This window comes from Aquarana catesbeiana, linkage group LG03, assembly GCF_042186555.1.
Source record: "Aquarana catesbeiana isolate 2022-GZ linkage group LG03, ASM4218655v1, whole genome shotgun sequence".
Taxonomy (NCBI): domain Eukaryota; kingdom Metazoa; phylum Chordata; class Amphibia; order Anura; family Ranidae; genus Aquarana; species Aquarana catesbeiana.
Genome location: NC_133326.1, coordinates 450,419,084 through 450,438,494, shown reverse-complemented (window position 1 = coordinate 450,438,494; position 19,411 = coordinate 450,419,084). Strand labels below are relative to the sequence as shown.

Below are 19,411 nucleotides of genomic sequence, written 5' to 3'. Positions count from 1 at the left end.
ATACGAGCCCGATGTACACCTATGGCGATTTGGGCAGCCGAGCCAACCTGCCTCAGTATAACTGCGGCGGCTGGTCGGCAAGTGGTTAAAAATAACAAACATGTTATACTTACCTGCTCTGTGTAATAGTTTTGCATAGAGCATCCCAGATCCTCCTCCTCTTTTTGGGTCCCTTGCTGGCACTGTGCATTTTATATACAACTATATGGATCAGACCAAAATGAGGGACAGAGGGACATTGCTGCAGATCAGGGACAATCCCTCTAAATCAGGGACAGTTGGGAGCTATGGGCTTGTGTTTAGACGATACAAAAATCTGATAACATACCTTTATCCACTGAAAATGTACTAGTTGGACAACAATTGTCTGAAGGAGCTTACAAACGGTGGGATTTTAGGACAAAAGTCTGTCAACAGATAATCCCCTGTCAACAATCTGATCATGTGTACGAGGCTTTAGCGCTGGTTCACACCACAAAAGCACACTCCACACTGCGTTTCTGCATATGCATTTTAAATGTGTTTTTGATGTGTTCCGGTGCTTTTTTATTTGTTTTAATGCGTTTCCGGATGCATTCCAGATTTTTTTTTTCCTTTTTTTTTTTTTTTTACTGTACTAGGGTACAGTGCGTTTTTTATGCGTCCCAGTGCATTCTAGAGCGTTTTTTTATGTGTTTTACTGCGTTCCAGTACAGTCCAGTGCAGGAAAAATGCAGCATGCTTTATTTTTTTTTTTTTCTGGAACTGAACTATGCCATTGGTACCATATAACCTACTTTTCATGTGTTTTTTGATGCAGAAAAAAAAAGCACTGGACTGCATGTGATGTGATCTGGCTCTTCTCTCTTAAAATGGGGCAACAGTTCTGGTGACTATAAGGGATTTCCCTCACTTTGAAGAGATTTTCTTTCACTTCTGCTTGACAGGAAGTGATAGAAAATCTTATCAATGGGGCACAGATGGCAAAAACTGAACCTGCCTTATGGCCCGTACAGACGATCTGAATATCGGACGACAGATCGTACGACTTTTTTCACTTTTTTCACTTCAAGTAGAAATTGAATAGGTTACTAAAGTCCCGAAAATTCTCGGACGACAGAAAAAAAAATCGGAAGTGATGTCATGTGTTGTAATGTATTTGTATTGTATTTTCAGACGACAACTGTACTGACTAAACAAAAATCGTATAAGGAAAATTTTCGTGCTTGTCCGGTCGAATAATATTGGATGAATTGTCGTGATCGGCTCTCGAAAGCTCTGTACTAACGATACGATTATCGTACGATCGCGTCAAAGGTGGTATTTTTTGTCCGATTTTTGGATCGTGTGTACAGGCCATTACTCTATCAAAAAAAGTTTCGTCTTCAGATCTAATTCTATTTATTTATTTATTTTATCTAATATAAGAGAAGAGGGGGAGGAGGCAGAAGAGAGGAAGTGTTTTTCTTGGGTGAAGGATCCAGACAGCCAAAATCAGCCTCTGAATGGAAGCAACATCTTTCTTTCTAAGGACAGTATACACAAGTGCCAGCAGGTGGCGCGCTATGTCAGCCGAAGTCTGAGGACTACTGGCATGACAGCGCTGTAGTGCGGACCAATAGCAGAGGGAAGGGGGTTGGCTCTGTGCCGGCATATATAAAGGTCAGCGGTGGGCGGGCACCTCAGTCAGCTGAGTACGGCGGCTCCGGAGGGGAACGATTGGCTGGGGTGGGGGACGCTTCATCAAGCTACCGTCCTGATTTCTAGTAGTAGATGAAGAAAGTATTCTTATAGAACGTCGGACAAGATTGGACAGGAACTTCTCAAGAGACCGACCTCCCCGCACCCCACAGAAGGTGAGCCGGGCCTTCTGATTCAACGATCAGCGCTCTGCGTAGTGTACTATGGGGGACCCCCCAATTCATCACTATACGTTGCTTTGTATGGGTGCTTGGGCTTCACCATGTGTAAGGGGGTTTTAGTGCCTGCTCGTAGATTGCAAGCTCTTGGGGATTAGACTTCTGATGGGTTTTCTTTTCTATTACCAACGGTCTTTGTTGTAGACTGCAAGCTCTTGGGAACAGAGAGCAGCATTGTGATGGTTTTGTAGACTAGGCAGTGCTGAATTCCCTCTGCTGTGTGTACATTCTATGTAGTAGAAGTGATTCCCTTCGTACTATGATGATGTGACTGTAAATGTTCTCATAGATACGATATGTGACCTGACAGCTGGGTGCTTTGTGTCTCTATGGCGGACAACTGCTATAAAAAGACTCGGAATGATCTTTCTGTGATGTGATCTATCAGGAGTCTAGTCGGTGGTTTGTGTGATGAGGCCTCTATAGTGATCGGTATTGGCAGTAAGGGAACATGTCTAGGCTTGTCCTCTGTAGCTGGAGAAAAGGGGGTGTGGCTGACAGATCTGACCTATTAGGTGTCTGAGCTCAGGGCTGGGCGTGGTTTGTCACCTATGAGTGCGGGTGTACTAAGATAGCCGAGACAGAACGTCACTTCCGTTACCAGATCTGACGGGTCGCCTGATCTGTCGCCCGGGAGGCGTGGCTGCGGAGTGACGGGCTTTGATCAGTGCTATGGAGGAGGGGAGGCGGGGCCCAGCACAGGACTGCGGTGTCAGCAGCTCCAGCTGTTCATGCCTTAGTGCTTTTCAATAGAGCCTGATCATATGCTGCAGACTAGTCAGTCAGAACCGTGTATTGGGGGGCGGGGGCGCACAGCCCCTAGCATCTTTACTATACTCAAAATACAAAGCTATTCACTTATGAGATTCCTCCACTATGTATCCAAAATAGAACATGATACCCAAACTATACAAAATATTGCATTGCCAAAAAGTAAATCTATTCGAGCAAAACAAACACACTTAAAGCAGAGTTCCACCCAAAAGTGGAACTTTCGCTTGTCTGTTTAATCCGTGCCACCACCCCCTTCCCCCGCTACATTTGGCACCTTTTCAGGGGGGTAGTGGGTACCTGTTTTTTGACAGGTACCCTGTCCCCACTTCCGTCAAGCCTAGCGTGGCGAGGCATGTCAGAAATCTGGCCTCCTCCTTCCCCCTACTGTCGGGCCAGTAGGAGAGCGCAGCCACGCTTCACGCATGCACTGTATGGACCCGGCCATGAAGCTGAAAGGCTACACTGCCGAGTTCCCTTACCTGCAATAGCGGGGGCAGCACCCGACAACTGATGGAAACATCGGCTGTGGTGCCGAAATCGCTGGACTCCAGCACAGGTAAGCGTCCTAATACTAGAAGTCAGCAGCAGTGTGTAAATTTTTTTGCTGTACCCAACATAAATTTGTCTTAACCCCTGTTAAAAAAAAAAAAAAAAAAAAAAAAAACTTACAAGGGTTATGACCCTACCTTGCGCTATCCAAAATAGAGAAAGTTTGACCTATACTTTTACTTTAATGCACAGCCAACGCTTCCAAAATGGTCAGATCTCCAATGATTCCAGAGCAAATAACAGGTGATCCTATATAGCGCAATAATGTTTTAATGATGCCTTGCCCTAAGTGCTAATAGATTCTTTTTACTTAACCACTTGACCACTGGGCACTTAAACCCCCTTCCTAACCAGACCAATTTTCAGCTTTCGGTGCTCTCACACTTTGAATGACAATTACTCAGTCATACAATACTGTACCCATATGAAATTTTTGTCCTTTTTTTCACACAAATAGAGCTTTCTTTTGGTGGTATTTAATCACCGTTGGGTTTTTTATTTTTTGCGCTATAAAAGAAAAAAGACTGAAAATTTGGTAAAAAAATGAATTTTTCTTTGTGTCTGTTATAAAATTTAGCAAATTAGTAATTTTTCTTTGTAAATTTTGGCCTAAATTTATACTGCTACATATCTTTGGTAAAAATAAGTACAACTTGGTGTATATTATTTGGTCTTTGTGAATGTTAGAGAGTCCAAATGCTATGGTGCCAATATCTGAAAATTGATCACACCTGAAGTACTGACGGCCTATCTAATTTCTTGAGACCCTAACATGCCAGAAAAGTACAAATACCCCCCAAATGACCCCTATTTGGAAAGAAGACATTCCAAGGTATTTAGAAAGATGCATGGTGAGTTTTTTTGAAATTGTCATCTTTTCCCACAATTCTTTGCAAAATCAAGATTTTTTTTTTTCTTTTTTTTTTTTTTCACAAAATTGTCATATTAGCAGGTTATTTCTCACACACAGCATATGCATACCACAAATTACACCCCAAAACACATTCTGCTATTACTCCCGAGTATGGCGATACCACATGTGTGAGACTTTTACACAGCGTGGCCACATACAGAGGCCCAACATGCACGGAGCACCTCCAGGCGTTCTGGAGCACCCAGGCCAATTCTTATATTTCTCTCCTACATGTAAAAATAATAATTTATTTGCTAGAAAATTACATAGAACCCCAAAACATTATATATATTTTTTTTAGCAAAGACCCTAGAGAATACAATGGCAGTTGTTGCAACTTTTTATCTCGCACCGTATTTGCGCAGCAATTTTTCGAACGCTTTTTTTTGGAAAAAAAACAGTTTTGTGCTTTAAAAAAAAAATAAAACAGTAAAGTTAGCCCAATGTTTTTGCATAATGTGAAAGATGAAGTTACGCCGAGTAAATAGATACCTAACATGTCACCCTTCAAAATTGCACACTCTTGTGGAATGGTGCCAAACGTCGCTACTTAAAAATCTCCATAGGTGACGCTTTAAAATTTTTTACTGGTTACATGTTTTGAGTTACAGAGGAGGTCTAGGGCCAAAATTATTGCTCTCGCTCTAACGTTCGCAGTGATACCTCACATGTGTGGTTTGATCACCGTTTTCATATGTGGGCGGGACTTACGTATGTGTTCGCTTCTGCATGTGAGCACACGAATGTGGGCGCTTTAAACATTTTTTTTTTTTTTTATTGTTTGTTTTACTTTATTTATTTTAGTTTGACACTTTTTCCCCCCCCAAAAAATTTTTGATCACTTTTATTTCTATTACAAGGAATGTAAACATCCTTGTAATAGGAATATGGCATGACAGGTCCTCTTTACAGTGACATATGGGGTCAATAAGACCCCACATCTCACCTCTAGGCTGGGAAGCCTGAAATTAAAAAAAAAAAAAACGATCTTGGCTTCGATCGTAGCGGTGAGTCGGTAGAAGCACCGGAGGGTGGCGGGCAGGGGGGGGCGTCCCCTCTCGCCTCCCGTAAGAACGATCAAGCAGTGTAACAGCCACTATAATCATTCTTATGGTGTAGGGAATCGCCGGCTGAAAAAGCTGATATCTGAATGATGCCTGTAGCTGCACCCATCATTCAGATATCCCCGCTCAAAGTCAAGGACGTTGTATGACTGTGGGCGGGAACTGGTTAAAAATTGCGGGGTATAATGCAGAGTATTGCGGGGTATAATGCAGAGTATTGCGGGGTATAATGCAGAGTATTGCGGGGTATAATGCAGAGTATTGCGGGGTATAATGCAGAGTATTGCGGGGTATAATGCAGAGTATTGCGGGGTATAATGCAGAGTATTGCGGGGATGGCTGAGCATGGAGGGATGGATGGATGTGACTGCAATTGTCACTGAGCACCGCTGTGAGCACTACACATACAGCCCACAGCGGTGCTGCCATCCGATCCCTCCCCCTCTCCCCTCACATTGTACCGATCGGTACAGAGAGGGGAGGGAGGAACCGGCGTCATGACATGACGCCGGTCTGTTGACATGTGATCGCTCCGTCATTTGACGGAGCGATCACATGGTAAACGGCCGCGATTAGCGGCCGTTTACCGTGATCCGTGATGCGCCGGGTCCTCTGGACCCGGCGGTCACGGAAGTTCTCGGGTGCGCGCCCCAGGGGGCGCGCGAGAGCAGTATTCTGGGAGGACGTCCCAGGGACGTCCACCCAGAACTAGCCGACCGCGCTGTAGACGTCTTTCGACTATGGCCCGGTCGGCAAGTGGTTAAAGTGTTTTTTTTTTTTTTTTTTTTTTTTTTTTTTACAAAGCTCCTGTCCCTTTTTAAAGAATGTAATACAGCACAGTACTTGTGCTATGTCATCTGGCCCTTTCTATCACCTGAAATTCCTGGCTGATTCTGCCCTCCCCCCCTGTAAACTGACCAGTTTATGATGGCTGCTGAGTCCTGACACTGTTTAGTTTACATGCCTCCGTCATCCGCAGCTCTCGTGTCTTCTGTGCTCCTCCTGGATCGAGTTAGAACTTGGGTAACTATTTGTTGGGGGGGGGGGGGGGGGTTGTTGTGCTAGGAGGGAATGCATTAAGGTAAAAAAATGACCACTTGAAATTTAGGTATGATTTTTTTTTTTTTTTGGATTGGTTTAGCTTGGTTATAGATGTGTATGTGCCATACCTGGCCAATCCCTGTGGAAGCTGAAAAATCCACCTGAGGGTAGGCTCCGCTACTACAATGACCACTGCTGTCTTCTAGTTCCTTTACTGAGTGGCTGCATAGTGAACACAGGCGGTTGCTTGCTTGGCATGGACAGCATTCACAGAAAGTCTTGCGCTTCTATTAATGCAAGGCATTCTCTTATTGAATGTGGTGAAGATCATGTTACTGCCCCACGTCTTCACCTTGTCCATTCAGGAAGCGCCATAAATTCAGAGAAGGTGCAGGGTTTTCTGAATGACACAGGGCTGAGTGAGTGACACCCTCTGTTCACTATGCAGCAGGGCAGCCACTTGGCACAGGACCCAGTAGCTAGTGGAAATCACTGGAGTGGCTGTGCCTAGTCCAGTGATTTCCAGCTTCCACAGGTATGGCAGACACTTACTTGGGTCCAAACTGGACCAATGCAACTGTGTAAAAATCCATACCTGGAATTCAGTTTTAAGTAGATGGTGGGATTTTGTTAAAAAAAGGCTTTGCAAGCAAGGCAGTTTTTGCAGTCAGGCCCAATATGAATCTAGTGTGTCCTGAAGAGACAGTCTTGAATAGAGCTGAACAGTGCTGACTCTTATTACAATTCTGTTTTGCATTTTCAGATGATTGACACGCTTGTAACATCAGAAGCTCAGGACCTTCTTCACCAGCTGAACTTGCTCTTGGAACAGGAGCTGAAATGCCAGCCGAAAGCTTGTGGTTTGCGGCTGATTGAAACGACGCATGACAATGGCCTCCGGATGACTGCCAGACTTCGTGACTTTGAAGTGAAAGATTTACTTAGCTTAACTCAGTTCTTTGGTTTCAATACAGAGACCTTCTCCTTATCTGTGAACCTTCTGGACCGGTTTTTAGCTAAAATGAAGGTAGGCAGTTTGCATCTGTGAAAACAAATTAACAATGCATTGTAAAGACCTCAGTATTGGGACTGCTGTTTTTGATGTCTCTGTAGTTGCCTTAAGCTACACTAGTAGCATTTTTAGAAAATGTTCGTTTGATTGCCAGATTGTAAGTGGGGTCACTTCAGAGGTGGTTTTCGACTGAAGTGATGAGAAAATTTGAAGGAACAGGATGACTTTTTTTTTTTTTCTCAAATTTCTAACAGTGAAAGTGATTTCACTTCAAGTGCATTCACCAAACTTTAGGTACCTGTGAATGGCATTTGTGTCATGAAACTGTGACAAACTTTGGAACCCAAAATATTCCATAGGCAATGCTTTGTCATGTACAGATCCTTAATTTAGCAATAACCACAAATAATGGCCCCAGAAATATATTGTCCTCACTGAGGCATGCGTAAAAATGTAAAATGAAGGTGTGTGTGTGTCAGTTCACTTTATTGCTATCTCATTGGAGACTTATTTTTTTGTTAAGAATTTGCTTTACTGTACCTTTTTTACTGTTTTGTGGCATTGCATAGGAAAATGGTTATTGATTTTTAAATGACATGCCAAAGGACTAGTAGGGATGGGAGATTTTCTTTAAAAAAAAAAAAAAACTCTATTCACGATTCGAAACGAGTGTGGGTTTTTTCTTTTTTTGAAACCGCACCGGTCCTGAGGCACTGCGGGCATGAGTTTTTTTAGGCGAGGCTTCGGTCTAGTCCGCGGTGTCCGGCTGAAGCCGCGGACTAGGCCGAAGCCGCAGCCTCTCCTAAAAACTCATGCCCGCAGTGCCTCAGGACGGGCGCGGTGAAAAAAAGTCGATTTTGTTTAAATTTTGAATCGATTTGACCTCTCAACTCGATTCAAGATTTAAATCGTGTGGTTTACCCCAGCCCTAAGCACTAGTACCCTAGTTGGGAAGCATCCACTTTGCAGAACACTGCCACACATGCAAAAAAAGTCAGGTATGATTGATGGGTTCTCTGCCAGCACTTAAAGAGGAAGTAAACCCTTATGGGTTTTACTTTTTGTTCCTTGCAAAGTAAAGGCATAATGTGCTAATTGCCTGCAAATGGAGGCCCATCAATGTGTGCAACGCTTCCTTCTGGGTCTGGACTCAAGCTCTGTGACTGGCTGGAGTCGTGTGACGTCACTCCTGCGCTTGCGTGCAGGAGCTGCCAGTCACGGCATTAACTAGTGAAGAATCCGCACGGAGGGCCTTCACAGCGCATGCACCAATGACATTGGCGCAGTACTAAGTAAATGTCTCAAAAGGTGTATGTTTAGGAGATATTTACTGTACCAATAAGCAAGCCTATATAAGGCTTACCTAATGGGTACAACTTGAAAATGGAGGTTTACGACCTCCTAAAGCAGAAGTCTTGGTGCACTTTAATAGTTTGGGCCAAGCTGGCCCAGATGGAACTATTTCCATTACAAAACAATGTGGCTGTTGTATTTGCTGTAATGCTCTGTAGTAGCATTAGGGTACATACAGTAAGTGGCCTGTGTTTTGACAGCAGTACGGGTTACTTCCCATCTGCTGGATTTAGTCAAGCTTGGTGCTCTGGCATTTAGAAGAAGCCTTGCCTTTTTAGTCAATGAATGCAAAGGTTCCTCTGATTGGCTGAGGTGGGTGAATGATGTTGCTTAACCTGACTCTTTATATCCAGCAGTTAATGGGAAGTCGGCCAGTCTGCTTCTGGAACGGTGTTGATTACTGTATGTAGCCAATGCTACTACAGTACATTATATTGCACACAGCGGACACATTGGTTAATTTGGGCCAGCTTGGCTCAAGCAAACTTTGGAATGCTATGAATGGTGTGAAGGGAAAAATTGTTACTGCTTGAAGAGATCTAATTGAGCCCAGAAATGCACTTAATAATCTTCTTTCCCTAATTTTTGTAGGTGCAGCCAAAACATCTAGGTTGTGTTGGCCTCACCTGCTTCTATCTAGCTGTAAAAGCCACGGAAGAGGAGAGAAATGTCCCCCTGGCAACAGATTTAATCAGAATAAGCCAGTATAAGTTCACTGTGTTTGACATGATGCGGATGGAGAAGATTGTGTTAGAAAAGCTGAGCTGGAAAGTGAAAGCTACAACTGCATTAAACCTGTTACACCTATACCATTCCCTCATTTATGAGAACCTGCCTAGTGAAAGGTAAGCATTGCTTTGTTTAAAAAAACATTTTACGATTGTGTTTAGTTGGATATGGGTGGACAATTTTCATAATCTAACCCATACTCTTGGTGCTTATAGCAGTTTGATTACACTGCCTAAAATATTCTGATTGTATAGGTACACTTCTACATTGATTATTTAAGTGGTTGTAAACTTGGATTACTACCAGCCCCTCTGTTCTACTAAGCCATAATACAATGTGTACACGTTTGTGTTAAATTGTGCCTGTAAATACCTTTCTTTTCCATTCTGGCTGGTCACGTGACCTCCAGCTGCGCTACATCACCTTCTGGCATCAGCTGGGAGGTCACGTGACCACTGTGCTGTCTGCTCAGCCCCTCCTGTGGTAGCCCTTTGATTGGGGGAGGAGAGTGGCAGGAGGTCACATGACCAGCTAGAAACGAACTGAAAATATTTTACAGGCAGTTTTATAGAACAGAGGGGCTGGCAGTGATCTTTAACTTTACTGCCAGCTACTAATAGCGGTGGGAGGGCTTGGGAAGAGATCAGCTCACACACAGAAGCTGGAAGGGAGGGGGGGGGAGTAGAGCAGCAGGATGACGGAGGCACATAACCTGAATCTGTAGCCATGATTACCATGGTCAGCACACTAAGGGGGGACACAGGAACAGGCAGGATCAACCAGTGTTTCAGAATCTAATGATGTTTAGCAGTCCAAATATGTAGACTGTTTTTAAAAAGGGGAACTTGTCACAATAAGGTACTATATAGGGTTTAAATAGAAGTTCCCAGTGTCAGAGTACAGTAGTGGGCATTGTGCATACCCACAATTCGTGTTCTGTTGGCATGAGGGTTGTCGCCTATTCTGATTAAGCACTGTCACCATGTTTTGTGTAGCTTCCTTTATGCATGTGTTTGTTTTTTGTTCATTCTAGGCAAAGGCTATTTACATTAGAGAGACTTGAAACAAATCTGAAAGCATGTCATTGTAAGATTGGATTCTCCAAAGCAAAGGTGAGTTATTGAAGAGGTGGGACATACAGTATCATATACATATAACTTATAGATCACACCTTTTTGTCAGTGACTTATATTGAACTCCTTGGCTGAATACTGGTTATCAGAAAAATAAGCTTTCTTTTTTAACTTAACTAAAAGTCCATGCAGAAATATGGCTGTCAAACATATGATATACAACACATTTTACAGATCCAGCTTCTTTTTCTCTTGCTCAGCCCTCTGTGTTGGCCTTGTCAATTTTGGCGGTTGAAGTTCAGGAACAAAAGTTGCATGAACTGACAGATGTGGTGGAGTTTCTACAGAAACATTCCAAGGTAAGATTTAGACTAAAGCTGCTAAACTCCAGGCCAACTGCAAAATATGCAGTTGTAATGTATACAGTATATGAACAGTCTTGCTAAGCTTTTTAATTCCTTTAGCCTTGGCACAATTTTTAAAACTGCACTGGGGACAGGTCCTTTTTTTAAAAAAAAAAAAAAAAAAAAAAGTCTTAGTGTGTCCAACTGTTGGCTGTTATATGGAAGTGATATGAAGCCACCTGAACGCTTTTGCAACAATGTGCAACCTCCTGCCCTTTCATAAATCTGCCTTCCTCTGAATGGACCAGGAAATGATGTCGCTTCTTGGCGCAATGTGGTCATTCCCTGGGATCTCTGCCTGGGGAAGTAACGTGGTGTGTGTTCTGGTGGCTGCAATGGCGTACACAGGAAACGTCCAGAATAGACCCTGGATGTCCCCATAAAGAGAACCTGTATCCTCTGCTGTCACAGGGGCTTTTTGTTCTTCATATAATGGCAATAAAGTTATGTGAAGGGGGGGTAAAATTTAAAAAAAGACAAAGAATAAAAAAATTTGAAGCGGGGGTGAACACCAGTGGCTTTAATTTCAAAGCAGAACTAAACCCGTTGATTTACAGTTGAAAAAAACTTAACATTCCCAGCATGCTGTAAATGCTGTCACATTTGCTTGTGCACGCAACCAAACTGACAAACCATCAAATGGCTGGTGACATGGATGATCACATGTGCAGCATTGTGGCAGTTGCAGATCAAATGGAAGCTAATATGTTTGCTTCCTTGGCTGAAAAGTATAGGAGGACTTGGTCCCAGGGTTGTTAACCCTTAAATATACCCAGTGAAGTGACCTAGCCTCAAGTGAAACAGATGAAACAAATCTACAGACCTGTCTATCTGCAGTCTTCTTTTTCTACATCCATTTAAAGTGCAGAATTTAGATGACTTGTTTGCGCTGTCAAAGGGGACAGAGCTGAAATTACTCTGCAGAGCTCGGTAAGGAAAGTTCTGACAGTGAATTGGAGGTAAGGGACACACCCTGTTTACACAGGAACAGATCCGAGGCTGTCAACTGGCTGGAGATCCCTCCCCTGTCACCAGTTTTCTCTTGCTGTCAGGAAAACTTGTCAGAAGTGATTCAGGCTGATAGTAGAGGTATGAGGCAGCAGACAAAAAATGACACATGGTGTCTTGGATTGAGACAAGTACACACTATATAGAAGAATATGCTTTGCTCATGTTTTTGAGGTTTACAACCACTTTTAACTTAGTTTTGTGAACCAACCACTTTGACATACTGTGTAAACGGGCATTTGCTGCTCCGCCCTAACATCCCCCTGGTGTCACGTCACCTGTTTGTTAACTAAAAACTGAATTGGATTAGCCACTAGTTAGCCACTAATGTATTGTCTTGTAAGCAGGAAGGTACTCTGGGAAATATTGGTGGTCTTTTCATTGGGCCAGTTAAAAAAAAAATATATATTATATTTATATAATATTATATTTATTTATATAATATATTTATATAATATATTTTAAGTTGGTGTGTTTAAGTTTTTCAAGTTAGGCCAAGTGAGCAGTCTTGTTTTTGGTTTAGCTCTGTGGTTTCCAGTAGCATCTGTCTCTACCCTGCCTACTGGACTAATGAGCAGTATCCCTTTTCAACCAGCAGACAAGTGAAGTTTAGCTAAACCAAGAAGTAGAGGTGTGTGTGTGTGTGTGTGTGTGTGTGTCACAACACTGAGAGAAACCTAGTATGTTCTGATTGGTTGATTCTCAGCTTTCAAAGGATTTTGTGACCAGCACTGGAGTAGCATTTAATCAGGATATGCTGGTGTTTGGTTTTTTTTTTTTTTTTTTTTTTTTTTTTTTCCCTTCTGTTTTTATACTTGGGTGGATGCACCATCAGTCTGATGGTGCATCTGTCCCCTGGCATCTCTGCACTGAGAACCGAGCCATCGAATATCGCCAATGGCTCGGTTCTCACAGATCCCCGAGTGGAGAGCTTCGGCCTATCAATTACAGCTCTCTTGCTCTGCTCCTCCATGCTCACTGGAGCGTCAAGCTTTGGAGGGGCGGGGAGACTGGCGGATCCAGACTCCCAGAGTCGGGATGACACGGTGCCTGGATTGATCTCTGTGATGTCAGCAGAGGGCGGAAAATGGGTCATTGCACTCCTGTGACCCTTGGGACAAGCCCAGCCAAATGGGCTCAGGTTGGACTTCTCCTCCTTCCTTTTTGATGAAAAACCTGTGCTTCTTACCTGAACCTGCTTGTTCCAGCGATGAGCATTAGGGGTGCTGAAATTAATCGATGCATCGCGATTCGGGTGTCCCCGATGCTGCATCGATGCATAGGGACCGGAAAATCGATTGCGGGTGACGTCATGGCAACTAGCCCCGCCCCTCCCAGGAAAGCACTTGGACTGTATTTTTACTTTCTTTTAATAAATTCTGTTACAATGAATGATGTGCCCCCGCTGTGTTTTTTAAAAATTATGTGACTTCATACCGAATTTTCCTGTAGTATGATATATCCCGGTCATGTGACTCTCCTCTCTCCCCTCTCCTCTCTCCTCAGTCCTGACGTCAGCAGGGAATTCCCAGCCCCGCCCGCCTCTCTTCTGTTATGATAGCTATAGTCAGCGGGCGGGGCTGAGAATTCCCCGCTGATGTCAGGACTCAGGAGACGTGAGACCTGAGTGGGGAGAGGAGAGGGGCGGGCCGGGAGTCACATGACGGGGATATATCGTACTGCAGTGAAATTTGTTATGAAGTGACATCGTTATTTAAAAAGCACATACACAGTACAGCGGGGCACATCCATTGTAACACAGAATTTATTAAAAAATAATTTTACAGTTTACTGTTAATTTTAACAGTAACCTTACACCTCTGGCTCCATGCTGACAGGTCCCTGGCTATCCTGTGCACATTCCACTGTTAATTCCTAGTGTGCTGGAATGTGCAAACAGGAATTCCAGGGAACTGTCAGAACCAGTGCTGGCCCGTGCATTGTGTGGGGGGGGGGGGTTAGTGATGGCTGCATTTTAATGGGCACAAGTGGCTGCGTCTGGCAGGCACAGGGGGCTGCGTCTGGCGTGCACAGAGGCTGCATTTGACGGGGGAGGTTTAGTATTTTTCAGTTTGTTTGCGCCCCCAAAAAAATTTTGAGCACCAGCTGCCACTGGTCAGCACAGACAGTACAGGGAACTTTACAGGGCTGTTTGTCAAATGTGGATTGTAACACCTCCTGACCTCCCAGCAGCAGGTGTGTGTGAATGCCTGTACCCTGCAGTGCATCGGATTAGTGCACTTTTTAAGGGAGTGAGGTTATTTTTAATTCAAAGCGGAGTTCCAGTCAATTCTTTGTTTATTAAAAGTCAGCAGCTACAAAAAAGTGTATCTTCTGACTTAATAAAAACACACTCACCTGTCCCACAATCCAGCGACGTGGCCACCCAAACCCTCCATTCTCTCCCCCGCCTGTCCACAGCGCTGGCAATACTACTGTGGGTATCCAGCTGTGACAGCTTGCAGCTTCACAGCCGGGTGCGCATGTCTCGCTGTGCTTTCCTGCATAGCCAGGCAATCTTTTGGGAACTGATGTGTCCCAGAAGATTGCAGGGTGGAAGGGCTGCCTAGGCGGCCCAAGCGGAAGTGGGAGCTCGTCGGTAATCGTGATGCATCGCGGAATCGAATCGTTGACCAGATAATCATCGAATTGTGAGACCAGTGAAGATGCGCACCCCTAATGAGCATGAGCCCAGTGGCTGCTGTCCATTGAATCCAGTTACACAGGAGCTGGGGAAAGGGCAGAGTCCTGTCTGTGTCAATGGACGCAGCAGCGGGACTTGTGAGTGCGGGGGCACCTGATGAAGAGGGGCCAGGAGGAGCGATGCCAGGGCACCCCAAAAAGAGGATCGGGGCTGCTCTGTGTATAACATGTATGTTTAAAAACAAAAATCAAACCTTAACCCAGCCTTAAAGTGATTGTGAACACGCATCAGCTCACAGCAGGAGTCCGGTGTGTCCCCATCACCGTTTCAGGTCCGAATTTTTGGCTGAATTCAGACCTGAAACAGACCAAAAGACACACAGGGCTCCTGTGCAATTCACACCAGAGCTGCTGTGGAGATGTGTGAACAGGCTTCATAGACCCAATCGCCTGCTATGCGAATTGGATGTGGAGAAAACCCACCCTCAGAAATTGTTCACAAATGGATCAAAATACCAGTGTTTATGTAACTTGCAGTATATGGATGTGCCTTATGCAAGAGTTTTGCAAGCAAAGTTGAGCCTGGAACTATGCGTGCACCATCAGATGGGAGATCAATTAGCAACAGCTCAAGGAACCCCTAACACTTCTGGAGGAACCCTGGGGTTTCACAGAACCCCTGTTGAGAGGCTGCTATATACAGTTGGCCTAAAAATCAGTTTGCCTGGCATCTGGTGTAATCCTTTTAATTTTCTGGCAACTGAGATAAAATATATATGTGTGTTTTTGTAATTTTGAGGACAGCCAAGTAACTTTTTTTTTTTTCTGAACAGAAATCTGTGAAATCTTGCCTGATAGCTGCTTACATGTTTGCTTTAGCACAATTGGTGCCTCATTACTACATTCTACTTGTAGTTAAGCCATGGAAAAATATCTATAGATAGATATTTTTTTTTTCCCCCCAGATCAGCATCAGAGACTTGTTTTGTTGGAAAGAGTTTGTATCAAAGTGCCTTGCAGAGTATGCTTCAAGCAAATGTTCAAAGCCAAATGTACAAAAGCTAAAATGGATTGTATCGGGTCGCACAGCAAGACAACTGAAGCACAGTTACTACAGGATTGAACATTTACCCACAATTCCAGAAACTGGCTCTTGATGTTGAAGGTAATTGTTATTACTCTTTTAGCTTCTTTAAAGATTTTTACCACCCCCCCCCACCATCCATATAAGGAAGAGGTCCTAACAATTACAGTAGCGTTTAAAGGTATGATATGCCAAACGTACACTATTACATTCTCAACTTACCCATGTAGAATGAGGACGTACATAAAAAGGGGGGGTGGGGGGAGAATTTTTTTAAAACTTTTCCTGTTTCCTCCAGTCAGGAGGATCCTCATATTGAGCTGTTATAAAGGTTTAGGCTGATGGAACACATCTGAGTATTTGTGGCCAGCATAAAGTTAGCCATGCAGATTCCTCCTCTCATGAGAACACAGTCCCCTGTTGACTATTGAATACCCGAACAGTGCCTGTAAACAATTCAATGCAATCGCTGTTCAGCTGACAACTTTTTCCACCCGGCTCCTTCTACAAAAGTTGCTCAAATCAACTTATTGAGCCGGCTGGTGCCGACAGAGCACTGATGGCAGGAATTGACCAAAAATTCAAGCCATTTATGACAGACTTGAGTAGTTGCCCTATTTTCACTTAAGTAATAAACTACTGCAAGCTAAAAGCACAAAAGTGCAAACACATTAAGTGATTTATTAGTGTTGTGCAATTCATTGGCATATAGATGAGACACTTTAACATGTGGTGTTTATTTTAGTACATGCCAACACATTGATTGTATGTACTTTTTTATCTTCACAGGTTATACAAATTAAAAAAGGCATACGAATGGTGTGATTATAATTTTATGGACTTTGGAGCACTTGTTTGAAAAGCACAACTGTGAAGCCTAAAGAGAAAATGGCAGCTAGTTTACATTTTTCTTTAGCATAAAACTTAGAGCAAGTTTTAAGTAGAGGAAATAGTTACAGTTTGAAGACCTTACTAATGAATATACTGTAATAGAAAATGTGAAAGTGCACTGTTTTTAGTGAGTCTGTATAAGCAAAACTTAAGAGTAACTAATCTACATACATGCTTTGCGATGAGATGGAGGCATCAAAGGGCTGCTGCAGTTTCTTCCTCTATACATGCCTTATCGCATGCCTTCTAATATTAGCAATTAGAAATAGTACAGGCATCTCGAGCCAATGCATTGAGGTAGTCTCCCCAACTCCCCTGCAATTCTCAGTTTTTCCTTCAGCAGTGTTGCATATAATTATAAGTCTTTTTATAAGCAACAAAGTGAAAACTGATGGATCCCTCTGTGTTGCTATACAGATGGAACTAATGTAGAGGTTCACTTTTTAGTTACAGTATCGCTTGTACTTGTAATCTTAAAAAAAAAAGTTGCTTCAAGGCTAATTCATGGATATGTTTCCATTATGCAAAGTCAACTTTGCAGTTCAGCTTTAGTTATTTTAAAATTCAGAAAACTTAGTAAGCATATACAGTCGATTGCTTGCAGTGACTTGTACTCTTCCCACTTTATAGCTGAGCAGACCGAAATATAAAATGAGTGTACTACTGTGTTTTTAGCTTGAGGAGACCCATTCACACTTAAACATTGGTGGCAGTCTGCATGGTTTTTATCCATTGTATTATACTGGCAGCCCATTCATAAAAAAGGACTGCCTTAATGCAATGCACATCAATAGCTGCTATAACCTGCATTAATGCACCCCATTAGAATGCTTAAGTGTGAATGGGCCCTGATTTAAAATCGGGTCAAGAAAAATACACTACTATTTAAATCAAGGATTGATAACATCCGGGTTACTCAACTCCAAAAGAATCCAGCAATGCAAAATGAGTACAGAATGTTTGCCATCTTTGATCTAAAATGTAAACCTAAGTCCTGTATTTCTCAAAGAAAAATGCACTTTACTTTTTGAATTAATGTTTTATTGTGACATTGCATTGCTGAATATTTAATATAGATCTGCCTGTGCTAGTTTGGCGTTCAAACCTTTTGCACAGTTGAAAAATGTATGGCACTTGTTTCTGAACAAGGCAGATTAAACTTCTAAACACAACTGTCTACTCCTAGTAAAGGGTAACTTTTGCTGTTTAAGGGCTTGTGTAGGATTTTAGGCACAAACTTTTTTTCACACTTGTTAAAAAGGACAAAATGGCCTTTAGGCTTGACTTTTAAGTCTAAGGCATGTTTAAGGTTTTCAGTGAGAGGTTTTTGGGCTTTTGTTCTTTTCCCCACAAGTTTTGTTCTCCGATATCCTTTGCATCACACCTGGTTTAGTGAAGCCATGGTCTGCTAGGCAATAAGTGAATAGGACAAGATCTCCTTGCACTCCATTGCCTTGATGAAGACTAGTTTCTGTACATGACCTGACACCCTTCCAATGCCAAAAGGGTGACAGGAAGAAAAACGGTGTTAAAAGGCCTTTCTGGTACTGTCATTTGTGACAGATTATTGTAACTAGGGAATATTTGGAACTAAAGTAAATGCGCTGAGTAGATGTACCAAATGTCACCTGTGAATCTTTAGGGCAAAAACAACATGCAGATGCAACTATGGCATTCTTTTGTATATCAGTTTTGCTACTCACATTTTTATGTATACGTATCTTTCACAAAAAGTGTAATTTTTATTAGCTAGGTGTTTAGGGTTAGCGTATGTATGTGGCAAAACATGGGGGGGTGCGATTGGCTCCTACGGCAGTTAGAAAGCTCGACCAGTTGGCAGTCTATATAGCCGCTCAGGACTCCTAAAATTTGGAGTGCTTTATACTGCAAATGAATAGGAATCCTTTCTGATTGGTGGCGCTAGACTTATGCCTTTCTGATAAGCTTTGGCCTCTTGCCCACAGCACAGTGGGCAAATGCACTGTACCCACTATTGATGCATTGCCATTCATTTTTTAATGGCATCACATTGCCATGCAAGATGTGTTGCATTGAAAGTGTCCACAGTTGTACTATGAGCACTCTTACTAACCAATAGCAAGGCAATATCAGGAGGGAGAGGTTTGTGCTTTAATCCCAGGTTGGAAAGCTTGGCCAGTTACTTGCTGTACAATGCACTCTGAGTTTTGGGTATGGTGGCTCTAATGCAGCATGTATGTGCTAACTGGTATTAACTGCCACTTCCACCCCCTTATATACACACCTATGCTCTGATGTAGCCTGATATAATGAGGATGTGTGTTTTTTTTTTTTTTTTTTTTTTTTTTTTAAACTACAAGTCATTTAAGTGACCACTTGGTACAATTAATTATGTAGTTTAACCCTAAAGTGTCCCTGTTGTAGCATATGTACAGTATGGGAAATGCTATGTGTTAAGCTCAGACAGGCAATGTGTAATTTGAGTTAAACCAATGGTGAATAGCATATTACCCATCACTAGATAAGCTGCTCAGTGGTAGGTCTGCACATTTTGGAGGGCTAAAACCATGCAGTAACAGAGTGCCTGTTAATTAAGCAATGTACCTTTCAATAAATGTATTGAAAAGAACTTGGTGTGTGTGGATTTTTTTTTTTCCCCCTTCCAATGTGTAACTGTAGTATTTGTGGGTATTTTTTACATCTCCGCTCACAATACTTCTGACATAACTATATACCTAATGCCCCATACACACAATCCGAAAATCTGACGACAGATTGTCCGACTTTTTTTGCTTACTGGTCGCAAGTAGAAATTGGTTACTAAAGTCACATTCTTGTACGACCGAAAAAAAAAAAAATCGGAAGTGATGTCATGTGTTATGTATTTGTATTGTATTTTTGGATGACAACTGTACTGACTAAATGAAAATCATACGATCTTGTGAAAGGAAAATTTTCGTGCTTGTCCGGTCAAATAATATCAGATGAATTGTTGT

The 19,411-nt window shown here is 42.7% G+C and overlaps 1 protein-coding gene across 2 annotated transcripts; it reads left to right on the top strand.

The window, feature by feature from the left end:
- Positions 1 to 1,632: 1,632 nt before the first annotated feature.
- CCNG1 (cyclin G1) lies at positions 1,633 to 19,044 on the top strand. 2 transcript variants are annotated; one of them, XM_073620834.1, is made up of 7 exons: positions 1,633 to 1,835; positions 7,003 to 7,266; positions 9,196 to 9,449; positions 10,367 to 10,445; positions 10,667 to 10,765; positions 15,427 to 15,626; positions 16,335 to 19,044. In XM_073620834.1, the coding sequence occupies exons 2-6, from the start codon at positions 7,003 to 7,005 to the stop codon at positions 15,616 to 15,618; spliced, it is 888 nt and encodes a 295-aa protein (XP_073476935.1). In that variant the 5' UTR covers positions 1,633 to 1,835; the 3' UTR covers positions 15,619 to 15,626; positions 16,335 to 19,044. The 2 variants fall into 2 exon arrangements, with proteins under 2 accessions (XP_073476935.1, XP_073476937.1); XM_073620836.1 differs by lacking the exon at positions 10,667 to 10,765.
- Positions 19,045 to 19,411: the final 367 nt, after the last annotated feature.

Excerpts from the sequence above, each read along its gene's own strand:
- CCNG1 (XM_073620834.1), top strand. The coding sequence starts at position 7,003 with ATGATTGACACGCTTGTAACATCAGAAGCTCAGGACCTTCTTCACCAG. Across the intron at positions 7,267-9,195 it reads GGTTTTTAGCTAAAATGAAG|GTGCAGCCAAAACATCTAGG; the intron begins GTAGGCAGTTTG and ends TAATTTTTGTAG. Across the intron at positions 9,450-10,366 it reads GAGAACCTGCCTAGTGAAAG|GCAAAGGCTATTTACATTAG; the intron begins GTAAGCATTGCT and ends TGTTCATTCTAG.